Source organism: Mustelus asterias, chromosome 21, assembly GCF_964213995.1.
Source record: "Mustelus asterias chromosome 21, sMusAst1.hap1.1, whole genome shotgun sequence".
NCBI classification, from domain to species: domain Eukaryota; kingdom Metazoa; phylum Chordata; class Chondrichthyes; order Carcharhiniformes; family Triakidae; genus Mustelus; species Mustelus asterias.
Genome location: NC_135821.1, coordinates 78,595,839 through 78,622,039, shown reverse-complemented (window position 1 = coordinate 78,622,039; position 26,201 = coordinate 78,595,839). Strand labels below are relative to the sequence as shown.

The 26,201-nt window shown below is 45.6% G+C and overlaps 1 protein-coding gene across 1 annotated transcript; it reads right to left on the bottom strand.

Moving 5' to 3' along the window:
• Positions 1 to 7,878: 7,878 nt before the first annotated feature.
• On the bottom strand, positions 7,879 to 21,872 carry LOC144509432 (CD276 antigen-like). The gene is made up of 5 exons (XM_078238306.1): positions 21,672 to 21,872; positions 13,448 to 13,529; positions 10,999 to 11,346; positions 9,923 to 10,207; positions 7,879 to 9,002 (listed from the first exon to the last, which is right to left on the bottom strand). Exons 2-5 carry the CDS (start codon positions 13,512 to 13,514, stop codon positions 8,896 to 8,898), a joined length of 807 nt encoding a protein of 268 aa, XP_078094432.1. The 5' UTR covers positions 13,515 to 13,529; positions 21,672 to 21,872; the 3' UTR covers positions 7,879 to 8,895.
• Between the last annotated feature and the right edge of the window lie 4,329 nt (positions 21,873 to 26,201).

Sequence of the window (26,201 nt, the reverse complement as noted above, 5' to 3'; positions counted from 1 at the left end):
TCAGGGACGCAGAGATGGCCATAGACACAAGCTTTAGGAATACAGTTACTCCGAGGATTGAAAACAGATGGGTGACGGTGAGAGGGGCTGGGAGGAAGCAGTCCGTGCAGGGATCCCCGGTGGTCGTTCCCCTTAGCAACAAGTATTCCGCTTTGGATACGGTTGAGGGGGATGACATACCAGTGGGGAGCCGCAGTGAGAGGATCTCCAGCACTGTGTCCGTCTCTGTGGCTCGGGAGGGAAAGGGGGAGAGCGGGAGGGCGATAGTTATTGGGGACTCGTTAGTTAGAGGGATAGATAGGAGGTTCTGTGGCAGCAAAAGAGACTCACGGATGGTATGTTGCCTACCGGATGCCAAGGTCCGTGATGTCTCAGACCGTGTTTTCCAGATTCTGAAGGGGGAGGGGAAACAGTCACAAGTCGTGGTGCACATTGGTACCAATGACATAGGTAAGAGAAGGGACGGGGATTTAAAGCAGGAATTTCTGGAGCTGGGCTGGAAGCTGAGAGCCAAGACGAAACATGTGGTCATCTCTGGTACGTTGCCGGTACCACGTGATAGCGAGTTGAGGAACAGGGAGAGAGTGCAGTTAAATATGTGGTTGCAGGGATGGTGTAGGAGGGAGGGTTTCAGATACGTGGATAATTGGAACACGTTCTGGGGAAGGTGGGACCTGGACAAACAGGACGGGGTGCACCTGAACCAGAGGGGCACCAATATCCTCGGAGGGAAATTTGTTACGGCTCTTCAGGGGGGTTTAAACTAATTTGTCAGGGGAGTGGGAAAGGGAGTTGTAGTCCAGAAGTCAGTGAGGGTGGTGAGGTATTGGGGAAGGTATCAGGGTCAAGGGTGGGTACTGGTAGACAGGAAGGTGGGTTGAAGTGTGTCTACTTCAATGCAAGGAGCATCCGGAACAAGGTAGATGAACTTGGGGCGTGGATTGGTACTTGGGACTACGATGTTGTGGCCATTACGGAGACGTGGGTAGAACAAGGACAGGAATGGTTGTTGGACGTTCCGGGGTATAGATGTTTCACTAAGTGTAGGGAAGCTGGTAAAAGAGGTGGAGGAGTGGCATTGTTAATCAAGGATAGTTTAACGGCTGCGGAAAGGCACTTCGTGGGGGATCTGCACACTGAGGTAATATGGGCTGAAGTTAGAAATAGGAAAGGAGCGGTCACGTTGCTAGGAGTTTACTATAGGCCCCCAAATAGTAATAGAGATGTGGAGGAAGAAATTGCTAAGCAGATTATGGATATGTGTGGGGGTCACAGGGTAGTTGTCATGGGGGACTTTAACTTTCCAAATATTGATTGGAACCTTTGTAGGTCAAATAGTTTGGATGGGGCAGTTTTTGTGCAGTGTGTGCGGGAGGGTTTCCTGACACACTATGTGGATGGGCCGACTAGAGGTGAGGCCACATTGGATTTGGTACTGGGAAATGAACCGGGCCAAGTGTTAGATTTGGTTGTGGGAGAGCAATTTGGAGATAGTGACCACAATTCGGTGTCTTTTGTTATTGCAATGGAGAGGGATAGGGCCGTACGGCAGGGCAAGGTTTACAATTGGGGGAGGGGTAATTATGATGCGATTAGGCAAGAATTAGGGGGCATAAGTTGGGAACAGAAACTGTCAGAGAAAGGAACTAATGAAAAGTGGAATTTTTTCAAGGAACAAATACTGGATGTCCTTGATAGGTATGTTCCTGTCAGGCAGGGAGGAAATGGCCGAGTGAGGGAACCATGGTTCACAAAAGAGGTGGAATGTCTTGTGAAAAGGAAGAGGGAAGCTTATGTAGGGATGAGGAAACAAGGTTCAGATGGCTCGATTAAGGGTTACAAGTTAGCAAGGAATGAGCTGAAAAAGGGGCTTAGGAGAGCTAGGAGGGGACATGAGAAGTCCTTGGCGGGTCGGATCAAGGAAAACCCCAAGGCTTTTTACTCTTATGTGAGGAATAAAAGAATGACCAGGGTGAGGTTAGGGCCGGTCAAGGACAGTAGTGGGAACTTGTGTATGGAGTCAGTAGAGATAGGCGAGGTGATGAATGAATACTTTTCTTCAGTGTTCACCAAGGAGAGGGGCCATGTTTTTGAGGAAGAGAAGGTGTTACAGGCTAATAGGCTGGAGGAAATAGATGTTCGGAGGGAGGATGTCTTGGCAGTTTTGAATAAACTGAAGGTCGATAAGTCCCCTGGGCCTGATGAAATGTATCCTAGGATTCTTTGGGAGGCAAGGGATGAGATTGCAGAGCCTTTGGCTTTGATCTTTGGGTCCTCGCTGTCCACGGGGATGGTGCCAGAGGACTGGAGAATGGCGAATGTTGTTCCTCTGTTTAAGAAAGGGAATAGAAATGACCCTGGTAATTATAGACCGGTTAGTCTTACTTCGGTGGTTGGTAAATTGATGGAAAGGGTCCTTAGGGATGGGATTTACGACCATTTAGAAAGATGCGGATTAATCCGAGATAGTCAGCACGGATTCGTGAAGGGCAAGTCGTGCCTCACAAATTTGATAGAATTTTTTGAGGAGGTAACTAAGTGTGTTGATGAAGGTAGGGCAGTTGATGTCATATACATGGATTTTAGTAAGGCGTTTGATAAGGTCCCCCATGGTCGGCTTATGATGAAAGTGAGGAGGTGTGGGATAGAGGGAAAGTTGGCCGATTGGATAGGCAACTGGCTGTCTGACCGAAGACAGAGGGTGGTGGTCGATGGAAAATTTTCGGATTGGAGGCAGGTTGCTAGCGGTGTGCCGCAGGGATCAGTGCTTGGTCCTCTGCTCTTTGTGATTTTTATTAATGACTTAGAGGAGGGGGCTGAAGGGTGGATCAGTAAATTTGCTGATGACACCAAGATTGGTGGAGTAGTGGATGAGGTGGAGGGCTGTTGTAGGCTGCAAAGAGACATAGATAGGATGCAAAGCTGGGCTGAAAAATGGCAAATGGAGTTTAACCCTGATAAATGTGAGGTGATTCATTTTGGTAGGACAAATTTAAATGTGGATTACAGGGTCAAAGGTAGGGTTCTGAAGACTGTGGAGGAACAGAGAGATCTTGGGGTCCATATCCACAGATCTCTAAAGGTTGCCACTCAAGTGGATAGAGCTGTGAAGAAGGCCTGTAGTGTGTTAGCTTTTATTAACAGGGGGTTGGAGTTTAAGAGCCGTGGGGTTATGCTGCAACTGTACAGGACCTTGGTGAGACCACATTTGGAATATTGTGTGCAGTTCTGGTCACCTCACTATAGGAAGGATGTGGAAGCGCTGGAAGGAGTGCAGAGGAGATTTACCAGGATGCTGCCTGGTTTGGAGGGTAGGTCATATGAGGAAAGGTTGAGGGAGCTAGGGCTATTCTCTCTGGAGCGGAGGAGGCTGAGGGGAGACTTGATAGAGGTGTATAAAATGATGAAGGGGATAGATAGAGTGAACGTTCAAAGACTATTTCCTCGGGTGGATGGAGCTATTACAAGGGGGCATAACTATAGGGTTCGTGGTGGGAGATACAGGACGGATATCAGAGGTAGGTTCTTTACGCAGAGAGTGGTTGGGGTGTGGAATGGACTGCCTGCAGTGATAGTGGAGTCAGACACTTTAGAAACATTTAAGCGGTTATTGGATAGGCACATGGAGCACACCAGGATGATAGGGAGTGGGATAGCTTGATCTTGGTTTCAGATAAAGCTCGGCACAACATCGTGGGCCGAAGGGCCTGTTCTGTGCTGTACTGTTCTATGTTCTATGTTCTATGAAACGTTGGCTCTATTCTCTCTCCACAGAGGCTGTCAGACCTGCTGAGATTTTCCAGCATTCTCTGTTTTTGCTTTAGATTCCAGCATCTGCAATATTTTGCTTTTGTCTTAGGATCAGATCCATCTTGTTTGCACCAGTAACTAATTGTAGCTCACTGAAATAACAGCTAACTCCACACGGACCTGCATTTATATAGCACCTGTCTAATTTTCCGTGCCCTCCCACACCAGAACTGCTGCAAAATAGCAAAGGAACCCTGTGCCTGGTGTTCAGTGTGATTGCTGCATCATTCCCTCTACTGGTGAAATGTGAAATTGCATCAAGTCCCAGCACAGAGAAATCCTGGGAACAGACTGACTGGTCTTTCTATGGTGTGGTTCAGGGGCTGCAATCTCTGCATATCCTTAAAATGAAAGTAACTTTACCACTTGTGTAAATATCTCTGCTTTTACATTTTAACACGCTTCCATCAACAACAACTTGTATGTGCATATGTCATTAACATGGTAAAGTGCCCAAGCAGCCACATAAGATGTTAGGGTGTATGACCAAAAAACTTTTAAAAGAGGTTGATTATAAGGATTGTCCTTGAGGAGGAAAGAGAGACAGAGAGGTTTAGGGAGGGAATTGCAGAGTTTAGAATCTCAGCAGCTGAAGGTGAAGCCACCAAGGTGAGCAAGAGGCCCATGTACCTTTGGCAGCAAGGATGAGAGTCATACTGGGGGAAAGGCCAGGGTAAAGGGAGAATAATGAGGCCAAGGGTAACAGAGGTGGAGATAGAAGTTTTTTGAGAAGTTCTGTAAGTGCAAAATGTGGTGAATGCAAGGCCAAATTTGAAAGTGCCATTTTAAGTGATTTGGGCAAAGTTATTCCAGGATGGATACAGGGTGGAATGGGATAAAGAGAAGGAAGGGGGATGTTGCTGGAGGTCGATGTGAGAATGCCATGTAAGATGGTAAGCCTAGCTATTTGACCCAGCTTTTGGTCATCTGCTTTAACACCCCCTTCCAAGGCTTGGTGTAATTTGTTGTTTGATAATTCTCCTGTAAAGTGCTGCGATGTTTTATTAATTTGAAATCATTACATAAATGCACCCCAGTTGTTGCTGTAAAGATGTTTAGTTCCACAATCCTCAGCAGGCTAATTACATATTTATATCCGGTGCAGTATATTTGAAATACACCGTGAGCTATATCATTGTTCCTCGATCAATGAATTCTAGAGCTGTTACTCTTTTGCCCTTTATGTATTTGTAGAAGCTCTTTGGATTCTCCTTTGCCTCATCTGCCAAACAATCTCGTGTCCCCTTTTTGCCCTTCTGATTTCTCTCTTAACTCTACTCCTACAACCCCTATACTCTTCAAGGAATTCACTTGACCCCAGCTGCCTATGCATGTCATCAACCTCCCTTCTTGACCAGGGCCTCAAAATCCCGAGTCATCCAGGGTTCCCTACTTCTGCCAGCCTTGCCCTTCAGTCTAAGAGGAATGTGCTTATCCTGAACCCTAGTTAACACACTTTTGAAAGCCTGCCACTTACCAGACGACTTTTCCTTCCCACAGACTCCCCCAATTAACTTTTGAAAGTTCCTGCCTGATACCATCAAAATTGGCCTTGCCCCAATTTAAAATTTTAACTTTTGGGCCAGACCTATCATTCTCCATGGCTATCTTAAAACTAATAGAATCATGGTCACTGGTCCCAAAGTGATCCTTCACTAACACTTCTGTCACCTGCCCTTCCTTATTTCCCAAGAGGAGGTCAAGTTTTGCCTCCTCTCTAGTCGGGCCATCCACATACTGAATGAGAAATTCCTCCTGAACACACTCAAATTTCTCTCCATCCAACCCTCTAATACTATGGCTGTCCCAGTCAATGTTGGGAAAGTTAAAATCTCTGACTATTATCACCCTATTTTTCTTGGAGCTATCTGTAATCTCCTTACATACTTGCTCCTCAATTTCCCGCTGATTATTTGGGGGCCGATGGTACAACTCTATCAAAATGATTTCCCCCTTCTTATTTCTCAGTTCTACCCATATAGACTCAGTGGGTGAACCCTCGGATATATCCCCTCTCAGTACGGCTGTGATGTTTTCCCTAATTAAAAATGCAACTACCCCTCCTCTCTTACCTCCTGTTCTATCTTTCCTATAGCATCTGTACCCTGGAACATTGAGCCGCCAGTCCTGTCCCTCCCTTAGCCATGTTTCAGTAATTGCTATAATATCCCAGTCCTATGCACTCATCCATGCCCTGAGTTCATCTGCCTTGCCCGTCAGGCCTCTTGCATTGAAATAAATGCAGTTTAATCTGGATTTCCCTTGCTCTCTGTCTTGCTTTTGCCTGATACTAGGATGACTGACATTGCCTTTACTACTTAATGTGCTCTCTTTGACTTCTGCACTGTCCTCAAACTGATCCTCTGTCTCCCTACTGCTTTGGATCCCACCCCCCTGCCAAGCTAGTTTAAATCCTCCTGAGTGGCTCCAGCAAATCTCCCCACCAGGATGTTAGTCCCCCTCCAGTTCAGGTGTAACCCGTCCCTCTTGAACAGATCAGCCCTTCCCCAGAAAAGATCCCAATGATCGAAAAATCTAAATCCCTGCCCCCTGCACCAGCTCTCAAGCCACGCATTCAAAGAACAAAGAACAATACAGCACAGGAACAGGCCCTTCGGCCCTCCAAGCCCGCGCCGCTCCCCGGTCCAGGATTGAATCCTGAATCCAGGATCCCCGCCCAATTTTCCAGCCTATCTACATACCAATATCCTATCCACCGAGCTGTCCCTCACAGCTACGATGCTTTGTTCATCACAACCTATTAACTCACCCCCACCCCCCCATTCCAGACCATGTGATCTCCAGGGAGAGGCGAAAACCCAGAGTGAAAACCCCAGGGCCAATATGGGGAAAAAAAAAATTCATTCATCTGCCTAATCTTCCTATTCCTACTCTCAGTAGCATGAGGCACCGGTAGTAGTCCTCAAATTACTACCTTCGAGGTCCTGCACGTTAGCCTTCTGCCTAATTCTTTATATTCATAGAATCACTACAGTGCAGAAGGAGGCCATTCGGCCCATCGAGTCTGCACCAACCACAATCCCACCCAGGCCCTACTCCCACATATTTTACCCGCTAATCCCTCTAACCTACGCATCTCAGGACTCTAAGGGGCAATTTTTAACCTGGCCAATCAACCTAACCCGCACATCTTTGGACTGTGGGAGGAAACCGGAGCACCCGGAGGAAACCCATGCAGACACGAGAAGAATGTGCAAACTCCACACAGACAGTGACCTGAGCCGGGAATCGAACCCGGGACCCTGGAGCTGTGAAGCAGCAGTGCTAACCACTGTGCTACCGTGCCGCCCCTCTGGCTGCTTGAATTGAGGTCACACTTCAAGACTTCATCCCTTTTCCTACCTATGTCGTTGGTACCAATGTGAACAACGACCTCTGGCTGCTCACCCTCCCCATTAAGAATGTCCTGCAATCGCTCAGAGATGTCCTTGACCCTGGCATCAGGGAGGCAACACACCATCCTGGAGTCTCGCTTGTTGCCACAGAAACACCCGTCTGTGCCTCTAACTAATGAGTCCCCTATTACTACTGCTCGCTTGCTCTCAACCTGACCCTGTCCCACAGCAGAACTAGCTGTGGTGTCACAGGCTTGGCTGCTGCTGGTATCTCCCCCTGACAGGCTATCCCCCTCAACAGCATCCAAAATGGTATACCTGTTTGAAAGGGGAATAGCCACAGGAGACTCCTGCACTACCTGCCTGCCTCTCCTGGCGGTCACCCATCTACCTGTCTGAACCTGTGGTGTGACAACCTCCCTGTAACTAGTGTCTATCACACTCTCTGCCTACTCTATGCACCGCAGTGCATCCACCTGCCGCTCCAACCGAACAATGCGGTCTGTGAGGAGCTGCAACTGGACACACTTCCTGCAGACAAAGTTGGCAGGGAGACTAGATTGCTCCCTAATTTCCCACATCTGGCAGGAGGAGCATGTCACTGCCCTAGCTGCCATACTGCCCTTATACGGGTAAAAGGATCTAAAAATCTCCACTCACCTCTCCCTTGCTTGTGGTCCTCCTGCTGACTTTATTTTGGGTTTTTTTATTTCAAAAATATACTTTATTCATAAAAAAAACTCAAATAAACAATTGCAAAATGACAGATCCAAAAATCACAAACAGTGCAAAAAAAGTTATCATTTTTACAGTACAATACGATGCTTATTTACACAACATTACATTCATTACTTAATACTATATACATACATCAGAGTTTACTGTGTGCTGTTATTTTTCAGGTTGGCACACAGTTACGCAGGCCGAGGGTATTCTGCAGTTACCCGGCCCTCGGTCTGCCTCGGTTGAGATGCTTTACACGGTGGCCTTTCCCCATTGTGCCTTTGCGGCGGCTGCCCCAAGCTTGAGCGCGTCCCTCAGCAGGTAGTCGTGGACCTTGGAATGTGCCAGTCTGCAACACTCGGTCGAGGACAATTCTTTCAAATGGAAGATCAGCAAGCTTCAGGCGGACCAAAGCGCGTCCTTCACCGAGTTGATGACCCTCCAGCAGTAGTTGATGTTTGTCTCGGTGTGCGTTCCTGCGTCACCGAGCTGCTTGGGATGAACCTCGACAAATACCACTGCATCTCACTCCAGATCTTTTTTGCAAAGGCACATTCCACAAGGGAAGTGTGCGACCGTCTGATCACCCCCACAGCCGCTTCGAGGGCAGCGTGCGGTGATGGTGAGACCTCGAGTGTGCATAAAGTTTCAGTTCAAAGGCGATTCAAGACCTTCTCAGAAATGTCCACACGAAAAAACAATAGGCAGAAGCAGCATTAAAAAGAATCCTATTGAATTTGTTGAGGAAGCCCGTGTCTTTTGCCTTGTATGAATATCAAATTCTGTGCTCCAATAGGACAGTCACGCTGGAAGGGTGCAGAGATCAGGGGTGAAAGCTGCTGCACCTTTCTCCAACTCCTGATCCTAAAAATTGAATCTTCCAACTGTTTTTGTTAGCTCAACTGCTACAGAACTTTAAAGAGTGGTTACACTCGTACCTTGCAGCAATAAATATTCCCTTCCTGGAACAGGCACCATTCATAGACAGTTTGCAGAAAATACAATGTCATTCTGGTGGAACAGATCTCTTGTAAATCCTAGCTAGAATTAACATGAATGCCAAATACGAAATTATGGCAACAACTACACACCAATGGTTTCTTTTCTCAGTATCTGTAAAAAAAAGTTATGGAAAAATATTTCAGTGCTAGTTTACATTTTTTGATTTAACAATTTGACTTCAAAATGCTAATTGTATGATGCACCAAATGTGCACTAAACATGCTGTATGAACTCGAAGTTAAAGATGTTCCCACCCTGATTCACTGGCATTGCCCTGGGGTCTTTTGCTAGATGGCTGAGATAATCAATTTTTTAAAAGCTCATTCATAGATGTGGGCGTCACTAGCTAGGCCAGCATCTATTGCTCAAGAAGTGGTGGTGAGATGCCTTGAACCACTGCGCTCTGCATGGTGTACATACAGCTACAGTTCTGTTAGGGAGGGAATTACAGGGTTTTGACGGTGAAGCAACGGCAATATATTTGTGGGGGGAGGGGGGGGCGGTCACGCATCTGCTGCCCTTCCCATTCTAGATGTTAGAAGGAAGATGTTAAAAGAACCTTGGTGATTTGCTGCAGTGCATCTTGTAGATGGTAGACACTGCTGCCACTGTGCACTAGTGATGGAGGGAATGGATATTTGAGGTGGTGAATATTTGGGGTGCCAGTCAAATGGGCTGATGAATCAGCAGTGAGCTATGCAAACTGTGGCTTGGAGTACATTCACGCTTAGCTAGCTCTACATTTCAAACCAGCACCGTGTTGGGGTGCCTCTCATTCTGCTCAAAGCTTGCTGCTGCAGAAGGAGCCCAAAAGTGGAATTGTTTAAAATTATTTGTGGGGCCAGGTGAAGGGGTGCTTTTGCACATTCCACAAGAATGATGTGGGCCATTGTCACTCAAATCCTCCCTCCTTCCCATGATCACAAAGGTTCACTTATAGTTTGCCCAATAATTAACATGAATTTCCTATTCGGGAAGTTGGGGGGGGAGCGGGGGGGATCATTGCGTAGAATCCAGATTAATTAACTTACCCAAAGGTGGTCCAAGAATGCGGGAAATGTTCTGCTGTAGAACATCATTCATTAATGTGAACATGTAGTTTGAACTCACACTGGTATCACTGACTTGCAGAGCACTCTGCAGCGAATACAATCCATCTTCATCAAGTTGGCACAAAGTTTTAGACAGCGCAGAAATATCTTGGTGTTGTGCATCGTACCAGTAAGCAGCAGCTTTAGGAAATCCACGGGACTCAAAAATGAATGTGGTTCCATTTGATGTTTGTTTGATGGTTAGGCTGGGTTCTGTGTAATAAGCTGAGGAATTAAAAGAACTGGTCAATGGGCAAAGAAGATACAATACAAATAAAATATAAACTAAAGTTTTAATTCTGCCTATCATTTGGTCGGGTGGGTGGGGGAGAAATTGAAAAACAAATTTTCCCCAAAGGCAGTAACATGTGGCAGTGCACAGTCTCACAAACACCAGCCATCCTCCAGTAGATCACACCAATCTTGGATAGATCTAATTGACCTATCAGTCTAATTGACAGGTAACATATCACAGAACCAAGTGCCAGCCTCAAATGACATTCACTAATTTCCAGCAGACAATGAATAAATAGCAAACTGAAAGCAGGAAACCTGCTCAAGTTCTCTTCCTGTTTCATGCACTGAGGCCAAATTAAATGATCCAACTACTACTCTGACTAAGATCAGGAACAAGCCAGCTAAAGTCAAACCTCCCTATTATTATGTAGGCATTTTTGTCATATCCAAACTTTGGATAGTCCCAACAGCCTTACAGCAATAATTACCCAGGAAACATAAGAACTAAAACCACTTCGAACCTCTGGTGATCCCCATCCCATCCTGACTACCCCGATCCAATGTGGGGCCCCGGCAACTGCCCTCCACACCTTTCCAACACCCCCAAGACATCTACCCTCTCCAGCCCCAACTAACCACCTGATCCCCTCATCCCTTAAACTACACCCCTTCATTGTCCACCCAATAACTACCACCCCTGCCCCCCTCCCACTGACCACCTGCACAACTAACCACCCGACTCTCCTCTCTACCCCATCCCCCAGGAAATGTGACTATACCTGCAAACATTACGGAAACAATTCCTGTACTCTTTTCTGCTGGTGTTCTGATCGAGCACATGTATTGTCCAGCATCCTTAGAGTTTACTTGTTCCAGTTTCAGGGAAGCGTTTCCCCATTTCAACTCCTTTGGGAATACGCTCACTCTCCCCGAATACCGCCAACTCTGCTGATTGAGCTGGTCTTGTCCTTGGTAATAACTCCACAGAATCTCTTTGGTCTCGACATGTTGCCAGAGGATTTTTACCATGTTTGATGAGAAATCACCAAAGAATCGACATGGCAGTACTGTCTGTTGATCATGGATGGCTAGTATAGTTTCTTTCCAAGTGCTTACTTGCAGTTGATCTGTAAAATTGAAGATGGCTTAACACTTTCACATACAACATCACATTAAAATACCACAAAACCAGAAATTCCTGATATGAATAAAAAAAACTGACATGTTAGTGTCACAAATAGGTTTACATTAAAATCACTAGGCGTGGTGACTTGGGAAAATCCCCTAGTCACCACACTCTGGCACCTGTTTGGGTACACTGAGGGAGAATTTAGCATGGTCAATACACCTAACCAACATGTCTTTGACTGTGGGAGGAAACTCACGCAGTCACGGGGAGAATGTGCAGACTCTACACAAACAGTGACCCAAGCTGGAAATTGAACCCGGGTCCTTGGCGCTGTGAGGCAGCAATACTGACCACTGTGCCACCCAGTACTCTACTTACTCCATCAAAATAAGTGCTAGGATGGACCTTCCATTTGGTTTGCGCTAATCAATTGATAAAATAAAAAGGGTAGGATTCCAATGTAAAAATTCTGTCCGAGGGTAGAATAATTAGGCTTCCAGTCATGTCCTGGTCCCAGTAAGAAAGTGAGCAACATCAAGGAGAAATGTTTGACTAAAACTTGTCCTGAGTTGATGTTGTATTCAATGCCGGATACCAGGCAGACTTCTCAACATATTTATTTCACCGTTGTAGTAAGTGTATCCTGTTGAAATTGCAAAACTGTCATGTTGGCCCAGATTTACCCAGATTGCCTTTGATGATGCTTATAGCTGTACAGCAAATAGCTGTGGGCTTGTGAGAGACAATCTATTGTCCGAAGAGATAATTTTCAGTAAGATCCAAACACAGCTCGAGTGTAACTAGTATCAACCAGATGAAAGAATCCTCACTTGAGGCATAGAAATCATAGAAAGAAATCATAGAAATCATAGAAAGAAATCATAGAAATCATAGAAACCCTACAGTGCAGAAGGAGGCCATTCGGCCCATCGAGTCTGCACCGACCACAATCCCACCCAGGCCCTACCCCCACATATTTACCCGCTAATCCCTCTAACCTACACATCCCAGGACTCTAAGGGGCAATTTTTAACCTGGCCAATCAACCTAACCCGCACATCTTTGGACTGTGGGAGGAAACCGGAGCACCCGGAGGAAACACACAGCATGGAGAGGCTAAACCAGCAAGTACAAATTAGAAACAAGAGAGAGAGAAAGACAGTTATTTTCATTGTTTTATATCTCCAACAGCAATTAAATTCTGAAGGACAGAGATGCTATGCTTGTAAATATTATTTTTAGGGCCAGGGAATAATCAAGTAATTAAGAAGGAATTTACCAATCCCAATCTTTACTGTTGGGTTTCGTGGGTAAGGACACAACTTAGTGCCTTTACTTGAATTTCAAGGCTCCACCTATCAGTGATGTGCTGTTGTAACACCAGGTAGGGGACAATAACTCCCTGATTTATGCATTTAACTGTGTTCTAGATACTAATTCATAGTAACACTTTAGAGGTGATATTAGTTCTGGGATTAAAGCTTAACAGTAGAAAATTGAATAAAGGCAACTCAAGTACCTTGAAGATATTACACTGAAACGATTGGGGCCATGTTGACTTAAGGTGTTAACAGCTGGAAAGGCAAGATCATAAACCGCAGTTGGTCTTATTTCTCTTGTAGACCTAGAGACAAGGAGCGGGAATTTGCAGCCTGACTTGTTCCAAAACCGCAAAATCCCACCTGAGGTTAACAGATCTTTTCATGGTCCGCCCCTGTGCCGCTCATATTAAAGCTGGATTTTAGAGTACAAGATAGATATTGTAAATATTATTATTCTGACCTTGTATAGCAAAATTTGTATTTGTTCAAAGCCAGTGAAATCCTGTGGCTTTATTCTCTCAACAAGTGTCTTGAATCTCAGACTTTGTTTATTGGCCCCTAATCAGATCACACCAAAACCCAGTGAAGGCAAATAAAAGATGTTTGAGATCCAGAAGTTAATGAGCAATTTGCTCCATAATAAAGACAATTGTTACTTGCTTCACATTTCTACCACAAGGTCCAGGTCAATGTCTGCTAAGCAATACAAATCCAAAAGGTCACAACTGGGCTCAAGAAATAAACATATCAACTTAATACAAAATACTTTAAACTTACCAGAAAGCAATGCAGTTTTTAAAATCATCATAACCAGAAAGTAAGAACTCTCAGAATGTTGAAACATCTTGTTAATCTGATTCTGTGAATAAAATAATGAATTCAAAGTTATCATTTGTTACAATTTGCATTTTTTCCCCACCCCTAAAGCTGGTGACTAATTGTAGTGGTCGCCCCGATACCTCAGCCAAGTTGCTCATCTTCTTCTCATCCAGCATCCTTCAAATAATTTTCCACATAGGAATCACTGGAAAGCAATCAGGAGGAGGAAATTCCAACCCCAATAATATTGATGTTTCTCATGTTAACCCTTCCCATGATAAGCAAGTTCAATCCTTAGCAGAGGTACTGCCAGTCACTTCAACAACAAAACTATCACAGCTCAGCCTCAGCCTTTACCTATTTGACACATATGCCTGGATTCTTCTGATAAGAGATCCAGGAGAAGAAACACCGACTAATGTTAATCTCCTCAAACCAGAGGTACTGAGGTCAATGATTACAGCTGTGGTACAGTCCAGTTTAGATTAACTAAATCAGTAGACTTTGGTGATCTAATGAATATCATTTGCATTTGAAGCAGAGAAGCAACAAAAATTTAAAACAGAAGTAAGTACCGGCAAATATTAGTGACAATGCGTCCTGGTCACTTCCCTTTATATTACTGACAAAGCACCTGTATTGTCCAGCATCCTCTGCTCGCCAGCTTCATTGAGGCATTCCCATGTTTTAATTCCTCCAGGAATAAGCTTGTCCTCCCCGAATAACGAGGGCTTTGGTGACTCAGTTGCTCTTTTCCATAATAATAACTGGAAACAACTTCCTCTGTTTCGACTCGTTGCCAACTGACGACCAATCCGTCCAGTGACGATTTATCCTGTACTGTAAAGCTACATCTCAGCACTGTATACTGGCCGTAGATAGCAGTCACTGAGGTATAAACCCTAAATTCAGCTGTGAAAAAAAAAATTAGTAACAGAATGGAGGAGATTTATTGCGAAGATCTGTTTAAGGACAGTTAATCTGAGCATATTTAACCTTGAACACATACCAAGAAAAAAAATCTGCAAATTATTTCTCTGCCTTCTCTCTTACTTTCTCCCCTTCCCTTGATGGGTTGATATTTCCTGATACATTGAGTGAATGGGTGAGACAACGAGCTCACCTGAACTTTACAGGAACTGAGATACTGAACTGGTCAGGGTCATTGCCCAGCAATCAGGACAGGACCCAAAATCCATCTTTTTAAACCTACTGTAGCCAGTGAACACCAGGCTCCCTGTTCCCTTGCAGTCCAATTCAGTCGGGCCCCAATTTAAATTAATTTGTTCAGCACAGACTATGCAACAAGTCTCGTATCTCCTTGTGTGTGTGCCTGGTGTCAAACCAGGATCTCTGTCCACCCAAAGACTTAGTGAGGGAGCAGAGAAAGTTTGAAAATTGATGGGAATATTAAAATAAAACATGGAATGCTGAGAGAGGACAAGAAGCAGATAAATAACTTCAACACGTGTGACATCGAGGGTACCAAAAGCCCAAACATAAATCAATATAATAAATATTAGCTGAATAACCATGAATGTACTAACACCATCGAGGGGAACAAAAAATATTGAAATGCCTGGTACAGGGGGATTGGACTGGATAGTTGGTTAAATACTGGTCTTTCAACTCTGAGATCCAGGGATGAATCCAATCCAAGTTGAGAATGTTCTATGAATTGATGCCACATGGAGAGTTTGAACAGTTTCCCTCCAGATCCCACTGGCCATGAACACAGAATATAAAGCTGCCCCTAAATTAGCAATCTCACTTCAAGAGTCCCACAGGCTGACGAAGATCAGTGGAGGGAAAATGTTAGAAGTGCTCCATACTGATTAGATTGAAAATAGAAAATAAAATAAAAAGATGCTGGAAAAGCTCAGCAAGTCAGACAGCATCTACTTTCAGCTTGCGTGCCTTTGGTCAGAGTTCTGATGAAAGGTCACTCGACCCGAAATGTTGACTGTTTTATTCCACAAATTCAGCAACTAGTGTTGAAATGTTCAGCTCCCCAACAGAAGCCACTCTCTCCTCAAAATTGGCATCAAAGCCATAACTCCAATTTAATCACAACATAAAATCAGTAAAAAGTACTGAAAATGCCAGGCTCTTTCAGTAAATAACACATACCGGGCCTGATTTTACCATTTTCATTCTAAGTGCCGAATCTGGGCGCAATTCAGATCCAACTTGAAAATCTGTTCTCAGGCGCTCCCGTACGCACTCAGCCTGAAAAAAAAAATTGCGTGTCCGAATCGTGCTGTGGGCGGGGCTTAGCGCGCATGCGCAGTTCAGAAAAAAATTGAAAATCGCGCCGCTGTCACATCGTTCAGGGCGCAAAAAGTGGCCCGGATGTGATGGTCCCCACAGACATCACCCCCACCACATAACTGTCTGCCGTATCCACCCACCCCCGCTACCCAGACCGATCACGACCCTCTGCCCCCTTCCCCCCCCCACCAATCGCCCACAGAGTGGCAGCAGACCCCCCTGCCTCCCCCCTCCCCGAGATCAATCTGGCCTCTCCCCCCCCCACAGACAACGATCGGGCCTCCCTTCTCCCACCCCTCCCCCCCCAGAGAATGATCGAGCCCACCTCCCCTCCACCCACCCCCCCCCACCAGAGAATGATCGGGCCCACCTCCCCCCCCCCCACCAGATGACAATCTGGCCTCCCTCTGCCCTCCCCACCCCCCCAGAGAGCGATCTGGCCTCCCTTCCCCCCATCCACTAGAGATACATCTGACCCGCCTCCTAACCCCCCCCCCCACCAGAAAATGATCTGGCCCGCCTCCCCCACCCCCCTCCCCCCTCACCACGATCTGAGTCAGGGAGCCGTTGGAAGCTCTGAATTTACCTCTTCAGAAGCTGGAGTGCCCGAAACAGACCTTTGCCGAGCGTGTCTGTTTCGCGCTGAATCTGGACGCGCAAACGTGACGGTAAAGGGGGAAATGCTGGTAAAGTTGGGCGAGCAGTTCATTAATTCAATTTAAATGCATGCAAATGTATATGAATCACCGTTGCGCCCGTTTCGGGCGTGAATCGGATCGCGACCATTCCCGAGCCTCAGTAAAGTGGCCATCTGCGCGGACGCAGATCACGTTAATGGCCTAATGCCCAACTTTACCACGTTTCACGCCCGAAAACGGGCACAACGCAATGCTAAAATCGGGCCCATCAGGCTGTTTGTTCTCAAAATATTTTGGCACTTTTCTGCTTCATGATCAAAAATATTTGTGGGAAACATCCACCGAAATTACCAGACATTACAAATAAAAATGTACTTGCTTTGGGCCCACTTGCGAACCTGGTGAAAATGACAGTTTAAACTGTGTAGATTATTTACTAAAATATGTCATAGAGTTATAGAGATTTACAGCATGGAAACAGGCCCTCTGGCCCAACTTGTCCATGCCGCCCTTTTTTTTAAAAACCCCTAAGCTAATCCCAATTGCCCGCATTTGGCCCATATCCCTCTGTACCCATCGTACCCATGTAACTGTCTAAATGCTTTTTAAAAGATAAAATTGTACCCGCCTCTTCGACTACCTCTGGCAGCTTGTTCCAGAAACTCACCACCCTCTGTGTGAAAAAATTGCCCCTCTGGACACTTTTGTATCTCTCCCCTCTCACTTTAAACCTATGCCCTCTCGTTTTAGACTCCCCTACCTTTGGGAAAAGATATTGACTATCTACCTTGTCTATGCCCCTCATTATTTTATAGACCTCTATAAGGTCACCCCTCAGCCTCCTACGCTCCAGAGAAAAAAGTCCCTGTCTATTCAGCCTGTCCTTATAACTCAATCCATCAAGTCCCGGTAGCATCCTAGTAAATCTTTTCTGCACTCTTTCTAGTTTAATAATATCCTTTCTATAATAGGGTGACCAGAATTGCTCACAGTATTCCAAGTGTGGCCTTACCAATGTCTTGTACAACTTCAACAAGACGTCCCAACTCCTGTATTCAATGTTCTGACCGATGAAACCAAGCATGTTGAATGCCTTCTTCACCACTCTGTCCACCTGTGACTCCACTTTCAAGGAGCTATGAACATGTACCCCTAGATCTCTTTGTTCTGTAACTCTGCCCAACGCCCGACCATTAACTGAGTAAGTCCTGCCCTGGTTCAATCTACCAAAATGCATCACCTCGCATTTGTCTAAATTAAAGTCCATCTGCCATTCGTCAGCCCACTGGCCCAATTGATCAAGATCCCGCTGCAATTGGAGATAACCTTCCTCACTGTCCACCATGCTACCAATCTTAGTGTCATCTGCAAACTTACTAACCATGCCTCCTATATTCTGATCCAAATCATTAATATAAATGACAAATAACAGTGGGCCCAGCACTGATCCCTGAGGCACACCACTGCTCACAGGCCTCCAGTTTGAAAAACAACTCTCTACAACCACCCTCTGGCTTCTGTCAAGAAGTGGAGATGCTGGCATTGGACTGGAGTAAACACAGTAAGAAGTCTCACAACACCAGGTTAAAATCTAACAGGTTTATTTGGTAGCAAAAGCCACTAGCTTTTATTTGGTAGCAAAAGCCACTAGTGGCCACTAGCCACGAGAAAGCTAGTGGCTTTTGCTACCAAATAAACCTGTTGGATTTTAACCTGGTGTTGTGAGACTTCTTTCTGTAAAGGAGCCAATTTTGTATCCATTTAGATACCTCACCCTGGATCCCGTGAGGTTTAACTTTATGCAACAACCTACCATGCGGTACCTTGTCAAAGGCCTTGCTAAAGTCCATGTAGACAACATCAACTGCACTGCCCTCATCTACCTTCTTGGTTACCCCTTCAAAAAACTCAATCAAATTTGTGAGACATAATTTTCCACTCACAAAGCCATGCTGACTGTCCCTAATCAGTCCTTGCATCTCTAAATGCCTGTAGATCCTGTCTCTCAAAATACCTTCCAACAATTTACCCACCACAGATGTGAGGCTAACTGGCCTGTCGTTACCAGGCTTTCCCCTGCAGCCCTTTTTAAACAAAGGCACAACATTTGCCACTCTCCAACCTTCAGGCACCTCACCCGTGACTATCGATGATTCAAATATCTCGGCTAGGGGACCCGCAATTTCCTCCCGAGCCTCCCACAATGTCCTGGGATATACCTCATCAGGTCCCGCAGATTTATCTACTTTGATGTGCTTTAAGACTTCCAGCACCTCCTTCTCTGTAATATGTACACTCCTCAAGACATCAATATTTAATTCCCCAAGTTCCCTAACATCCATGCTTTTCTCAACAGTAAATACTGATGAGAAATATTCATTTAGGATCTCACCCATCTCCTGTGGATCCGCACATAGATTACCTTGTTGATCCTTAAGAGGCCCTACTCTCTCCCTTGATACTCTTTTGCCTTTTATGTATTTGTAGAAGCTCTTTGGATTCTCCTTTGCCTTATCTGCCAAAAGAATTTTGTGTCCCCTTTTTGCCCTCCTGATTTCTCTCTTAACTCTACTCCTACACCCCCTATACTCTTCAAGAGATTCACTTGATCCCAGCTGCCTATGCACGTCATGTGCCTCTTTCTTCTTCTTGACCAGAGTCTCAATATCCCGAGTCATCCAGGGTTCCCTACTTCTGCCAGCCTTGCCCTTCACTCTAAGAGGAATGTGTTTACCCTGAACCCTGGTTAACACACTTTTGAAAGCATGCCACTTACCAGACGTCCCTTTTCCTTCCCACAGATTCCCCCAATTAACTTTTGCAAGTTCCTGCCTGATACCATCAAAATTGGCCTTGCCCCAATTAAGAATATCAACTTTTGGAACAGACCTATCATTCTCCATAGCTATCTTAAAACTAATAGAATTATGGTCACTGGTCCCAAAGTGATCTCTCACTAACACTTCTGTCACCTGCCCTTCCTTATTTCCCAACAGGAAGTCATGTTTTGCCCCCTCTCTAGTCGGGCCATCCACATACTGAATGAGAAATTCCTCCTGAATACACTCAACAAATTTCTCTCCTTCCAACCCTCTAATACTATGGCTGTCCCAGTCAATGTTGGGAAAGTTAAAATCTCCGACTATTACCACCCTATTTTTCTTGGAGTTATCTGTAATCTCCTTACATATTTGCTCCTCAATTTCCCACCGACTATTTGGAGGCCTATTGAACAACCCTATCAAAGTGGTTTCCCCCTTCTTATTTCTCAGTTCTACCCATATAGACTCAGTGGGTGAACCCTCGGATATATCCCCTCTCAGTACGGCCGTGATGCTTTCCCTAATCAAAAGTGCAACTACCCCTCCTCTCTTACCTCCTGTTCTATCTTTCCTATAGCATCTGTACCCTGGAACATTGAGCCGCCAGTCCTGTCCCTCCCTTAGCCATGTTTCAGTAATTGCTATAATATCCCAGTCCCACGTACCCATCCATGCCCTGAGTTCATCTGTCTTGCCCGTCAAGCCTCTTGCATTGAAATAAATGAAGTTTAATCTGGACTTTCCTTGCTCTCTGTCTTGCTTCTGTCTGATCTGTCTGTTACTAGGATTACTGACACTGCCTTTACTCATGGTAGAACTCAAACGGGGAATTAGAAGGGCAAAAAGGGGTCACGAAATGTCCTTGGCAGACAGGATTAAGGAGAATCCCAAGGCCTTTTGTTCATACGTTAGGAACAAAAGGGTTGTCAGGGAAAAAATCGGACCTCTCAGTGACAAAAGTGGGGAATTATGCTTGGAGCCCAAAGAAGTAGGGGAGATCCTAAATGAATACTTTGCGTCGGTATTCACAAAGGAGAGGGATGTGTTGACTGGGAGTGTCTCGGAGGGGAGTGTTGAACCGTTGGAGAAAATCTCCATTACAAGGGAGGAAGTGTTAGGTTTGTTAGAGCATATAAAGACTGACAAATCCCCAGGGCCTGATGGAATCTATCCAAGGCTGCTCAGGGAGACGAGAGATGAAATCGCTGGGCCTCTGACGCAAATCTTTGTCTCGTCATTGGACGCAGTAGTCGTCCGGTAGTAGTCCTGAAATTACGACCTTTGAGGTCCTGCACTTCAGCCTTCTGCCTAACTCTCTATATTCACATTTTAGGACCTCATCCCTTTTCCTACCTATGTCCTTGGTACCTATATGTACAACGACCTCTGGCTGCTCACCCTCCCCCTTAAGAATGTCCTGCAATCGCTCAGAAACATCCTTGACCCTGGCACCAGGGAGGCAACACACCATCCTGGAGTCTCGATTGCGGCCACAGAAACCTGTCAGTGCCTCTAACTAGCGAGTCCCCTATTCCTACTGCTCGCTTGCTCTTTGCCCGACCCTTTCCCAAAGCAGAACCAGCTGTGGTGTCACAGGCTTGGCTGCTGCTGGTATCTCCCCGTGACAGGCTATCCCACTCAACAGCATCCAAAATGGTACACCTGTTTGAAAGGGGAATAGACACAGGAGACTCCTGCACTACCTGCCTGCCTCTCCCTGCAGTCACCCATCTACCTGTCTGAACCTGTGGTGTGACAACCTCCCTGTAACTAGTGTCTATCACACTCTCTGCCTCCTGTATGCTTCGCAGTGCATCCACCTGCCGCTCCAACCGAACAATGCGGTCTGTGAGAAGCTGCAACTGGACACACTTCCTGTCTGAGAACACTTTAATTGAAAGTCTTACCAAGAGTTGAACTGAATCCAGTCACGAGCAAAGCAGGTTTGTCAAAATACTTTGATCACTTTTCATAATATTTAATCTGCAACAGATCAATTCATTCATCGGACAGCCGCCACCTGTAACTCCGCTCACCACCTCTCTCCGCTCTAATTTACCCAATGTTGAGAGTGAGCGATTGTTGTTATTATATAACTACAATCAAACTGGGCGGTTCCAGAATGCGTCACTTTGGTGATTCATACAAACATTTCAATCTGTTGCGTATATTGGAGATTCTCCATGGTGATTTCATTGTCACAAGGTTGGGTGGAATGCAACTTCTACTCTCTCCGCTAGTTAGGGTGCGTTTATTTCTGATTCTGTCCAAGTTTTCTTTTAAAGCGGGTGCGTTATTTTCAATGTAGATACAGACTCTGTGAAATATCGGACAGACTCCCAACAACATGACATAAAATCACCACAGACAGAAAATAAAAACTGGGTAATAGACAGCAGCTAATATATGTGGAGAGAGAAACAGAGTTAATGTGCCACATTGTGTACATACTAGCTACAAGATGCATTGTAGCAACTCAGCAAGGCTCCTCAGACAGCAATCTCCAAACCCATGACATCAGAAAAGGACCCAGGATGTGTTTAACACAGATTGCTGGAAACAAGGCATCAAAAACGTCCAAATATTTGTTACTATTCACAATTGTGTACAAGCTTCCATTAGCACATCGCTCCTTCCAGAACCATCTCCGGGTTTCCGTTATACATGATGTATATTAGTATTAGCATAATGAATATTGACCCATCACACACTACAGCACCCAGATGTACTGATCACTGGATTTTAAATTCAAGTTTTATTCAATTCAAATTTCACCGTCTGCTGCATTGTGATTCGTACCCTGGTCCCCAGAGCATTAGCCTGGGTCTCTGGATTACTAGTCCAGTGACAATACCACTGTGCCACTGTCTCCCCCTTGATGTCAGACCCGTCCCCCTGATGTGGGGGGAGGGGGGGGGGAGGGGGGCAGCAACTCTCACTTCACCTCTTTTTTTAAGGTCACTGACCATTTATCAGAACAAGGAGGAGTTTGAGATCTAACAGTGTTTAACCAAGGGAGCATTGACCAATATTCACTGTAAACCCACCCAGTAAAAATGTATTTGGGGACCAGGGTCTCAAACCATTGTTTACTAGGTGCAGTGACCTCCCTGCCCCAATAACGTGGACAATCTACAGTCACCTAGAAGCACTGGAGAAATACCTCCAGTGGAGATCCTCCAAATCCAATGTGAAGAAAAGTGGCCCAACAACAACAATGTGCCCAGTATTGCAATGCTAAACAGACAGAACAGCTTCACTGGGCAGGACATGTCATTCTACTGCCAGACACCAGACCCACTGCTCTCTTCGGAACTTGGTCATGGTTTAGATGCCACCTGTCCTGCGCATGGCAGAGTCTGCAGGTCACACACTGGGTGTAATCGCCATCTTAGAACCCATCAAACCAGAGTGAATGCATGTCATGCTTGATCCTGTGGGACTGCCTAAGGTGGATGGATAAACTGACTCTGAGTGACATTGAGCGCACTTCCTCACCTCCCACTCCTTGTAAGGATGCTTCCATTCTCTCAGTTTCTCTCTCTGTCGCATCTGTTCAGATGTGTAACCTTCTGTGCCAATGCTTCCTCAACCGAATGTTCTTACCCCACCTGCCGTCCCTCCCCCATTCAACTGACACTCACATTTAACCCACACACACCCAACCCAGCCCCACATCACACCCAACCACATCAGTTTAAAGCAAGTTCACCAACTTACACTGAATTATGTCAACACAGCAAGTTCAGCACGTGACCCTGATTTTAGAATGGATTTTTATATTCATCTGAGCCAGAAATATAAAATATCATCTCAATATTTAATGTATTTAGTTATAGAAACAGTGACCTGAGTAATATGATTTGATTTGTTTTGATTTATTATTGTCACATGTATTAGTATACAGTGAAAAGTACTGTTTCTTGCGCGCTATACAGACAATGCATACCATTCATAGAGAAGGAAATGAGAGAGTGCAGAACATAGTGTTACAGTCATAGCTAGGGTGTAGAGAAAGATGAACTTAATGCAAGGTAGGTCCATTCAAAAGTCTGATGCAGCAGGAAAGAAGCTGTTCTTGAGTCGGTTGGTACATGACCTCAGAATTTGTTACTTTTTCCCGACGGAAGATGGTGGATGAGAGATTGTCTGGGGTGCATGGGGTCCTTAATTATGCCGGCTGCTTTGCCGAGGCAGCAGCAAGTGTAGACAGAGTCAATGGATGGGAGGCTGGTTTGCGTGATGGATTGGGCTACATTCACGACCTTTTGTAGTTCCTTGTGGTCTTGGGCAGAGCAGGAGCCATACCAAGCTGTGATACTGTGGAATTCGCTTTCGGAAGTCGGATCAAAAACGGATGAGACACAGGTTTCTCCGCAAACCTTCTTTATTGCATCGGAGGAGAGATCGCTGGACCATGTGCATCCAGCATGGGTGCGTGAGTCTCTGTCTGGCTCACAAAACAGTTTCAGTTATACATGACGGAGATACATCCACATACTTCTGTTAGCCCATAAGGGCATAGCTGTATTGTTACATTTTGATGAGATTACTTTCAAGAACAAGTCCACAGTCCAAAGATGTGTGGGTTAGGTTGATTGGTCAGGTTAAAAATTGCCCCTTAGAGTCCTGAGATGCGTAGGTTAGCGGGATTAGCAGGTAAATATGTGGGGGTAGGGCCTGGGTGGGATTGTGGTCATTGCAGACTCGATGGGCCGAATGGCCTCCTTCTGCACTGTAGGGTTTCTATGATTTCTATGAACAAAAGGCGATAGCCACGTAAGGACATGGCGATTAAAGTTTGTGATTAGATTACTTTCAAGAACAAAAGGCCAATCCCTCCGAAGCCAGAACCACAATTACCTATTAGCAATTTCTTTAACGTGATCATTAGTTTCGGTGAGTCTTGTCGCCCTCACCTCCGGCCCTTTCCATAACCAGTTTATCCCTCAACTGATTCCTAGTTACGTATCCCAATTTTAACCCTTTCCTCTTCTCAATCTACCTTATACACATTCTCATTCCCTCCTTTTGTCATTTCATGACAATCCTCAGTGTCCATGAATGGGTCAAGGGCAGGGGTTAGGGGATTGCATTCAGTTATGTTAATGAACAAGGCCCGTTTTCCAGGTAACAGATCCTGCATAGAAGACATCATACGTTGTAGAATGCACTTAAGGACAGCAATCCCCACGAATATTCCCATGACCACCATTCCCACGTAGATTGCAGCATTAATTAACCAATCACCCCATCCACCCTATCCCCAGTTTCTCCAGCTGCCCCATCCTTTTCCTTCCTTTATAACCCCTAACTGTTGGTCAATCTGGTTCACAAAACGGGTGATGTTAGCTGTGGCATCATCCAAACCCAAAATACACTTTCCCTCAACTATGGAGCATACCCCACCTTGGCGTGCTAATAGATAGTCCAGCGCATATCGGTTTCGCAGTGAGAACAGTCTGAGTTTTTCCAGGCTCTGGGTAATCACCTTAAGGGCTCCCCGGGTTGAGTTGCCCAGAGTGGTGAGGCCACAAGCAAGATAGTTCCGGTTGTCAGCGGCCATCCGTCTAGAGGTGGCTCCCAGGGAGAAGAAACCAGCGGCGCCATAACCATGAACTTGTCCTGGCAAAAGGGTTTCAACTCTTTATAGTCTGCACAAAACTCTTCGGATACTTCTCGTTTGTGAATCCGTGCCGGGAGTGTATAATATTGACCCCCAGGTCTCCATTGTCCAGGGCAGGGTACAACTGTTGGGTATAGGGTGTACCTATAGCTACCGAGTCAGGGTAAGGGTATGTGAGGTAATTAGTAACCGTTCCATTATAGAAAAAGAAATATCCATGGTGTGTTTACATAGTCTCGAAGCGTTCACTACCCTTAGTTTTGACCTTATAGTAAGTTCTCTCAGTACCCAGATAGACATCTACGAGGTTGGAGCAGTTCACCAGTCTTCGGCCGTGATCATCCAGACGAGTGAGATTGAACGTTTGACCATGAGCCCGAAGGCGGGTACCGTTCATGTGGCCACAGACAAGTTGTTCTCCCTTAACCAAAGGTATGCACCTGGAATCAGTGCAGATGCACGTTACCCCATGTTCCTTATCCTGGATATGCACAGTGTCGGTGGCGACAGGCTTTGTGGAGGCAGGGGTTTTCTTCACATATATAGATCTTGCAGCACCCCCATCCGTGTCTCACAAAGCAATTTTCGTAACCCCGGTTGTTCCTGGGAGGGTGGGAGCCGGGGACTCTCTGTTCCCACCAGAGGTTTTCTTTCCACCAGTTACCTCCCATCTCTTGTTCACCTTCCTTCTTCAGGGGTGGGTAATAGCAATCTGCCGGTGGGGCTAGGTTAGGATCGTATTGGAGTTTAATACGTTCAGTTTCGGAGAGTGTCTTACTGGCAGTAGCACAATTAAGGGGGAGTTGTTCCCGGTCCCAAAGGGGATAGACTGAAAAGAGGGAACCAACTCCGATGGGGTTGGGATAACATACAATGGTATTTGTACCATAGAGGTATTGATGTACTTGATAGAAGTAGTTGCCGGTGATGTGGTTCTGGGGATGGGAAAGGTCCAGAACATCCAGGTTAGGGAATTCTCATTTCTGTCGAACAAGGGGGTCGTCTTCTGCTCTTGCCTGCAGGAGGGGATCATCCACTAAGGCTTCCCTGAAGCACTTTCCGTTATAGAGAAAATGATCATATTTTCTCTCCGAGGGTTCTCTTACAGGTAAATTAGAATTTGCATCCCCAGTACCAACATGGCAAGGTCCAAAGATTGTCTTTGTCTAAAACCAATTTCCCATCTGCCTGGACTAGGTACCCGTTACCGAAGTCTATTTTAATCACATTCCACCATCCAAATAAGCCTTCACGGGTGTCGTTACAAACAAGAACATCCCGTGAGCACAAATTATGTACCTGGTTGGATTGATTAGCCTTGCAAATAATGGTTCTAGCTTCTGAGTCAAGGACTA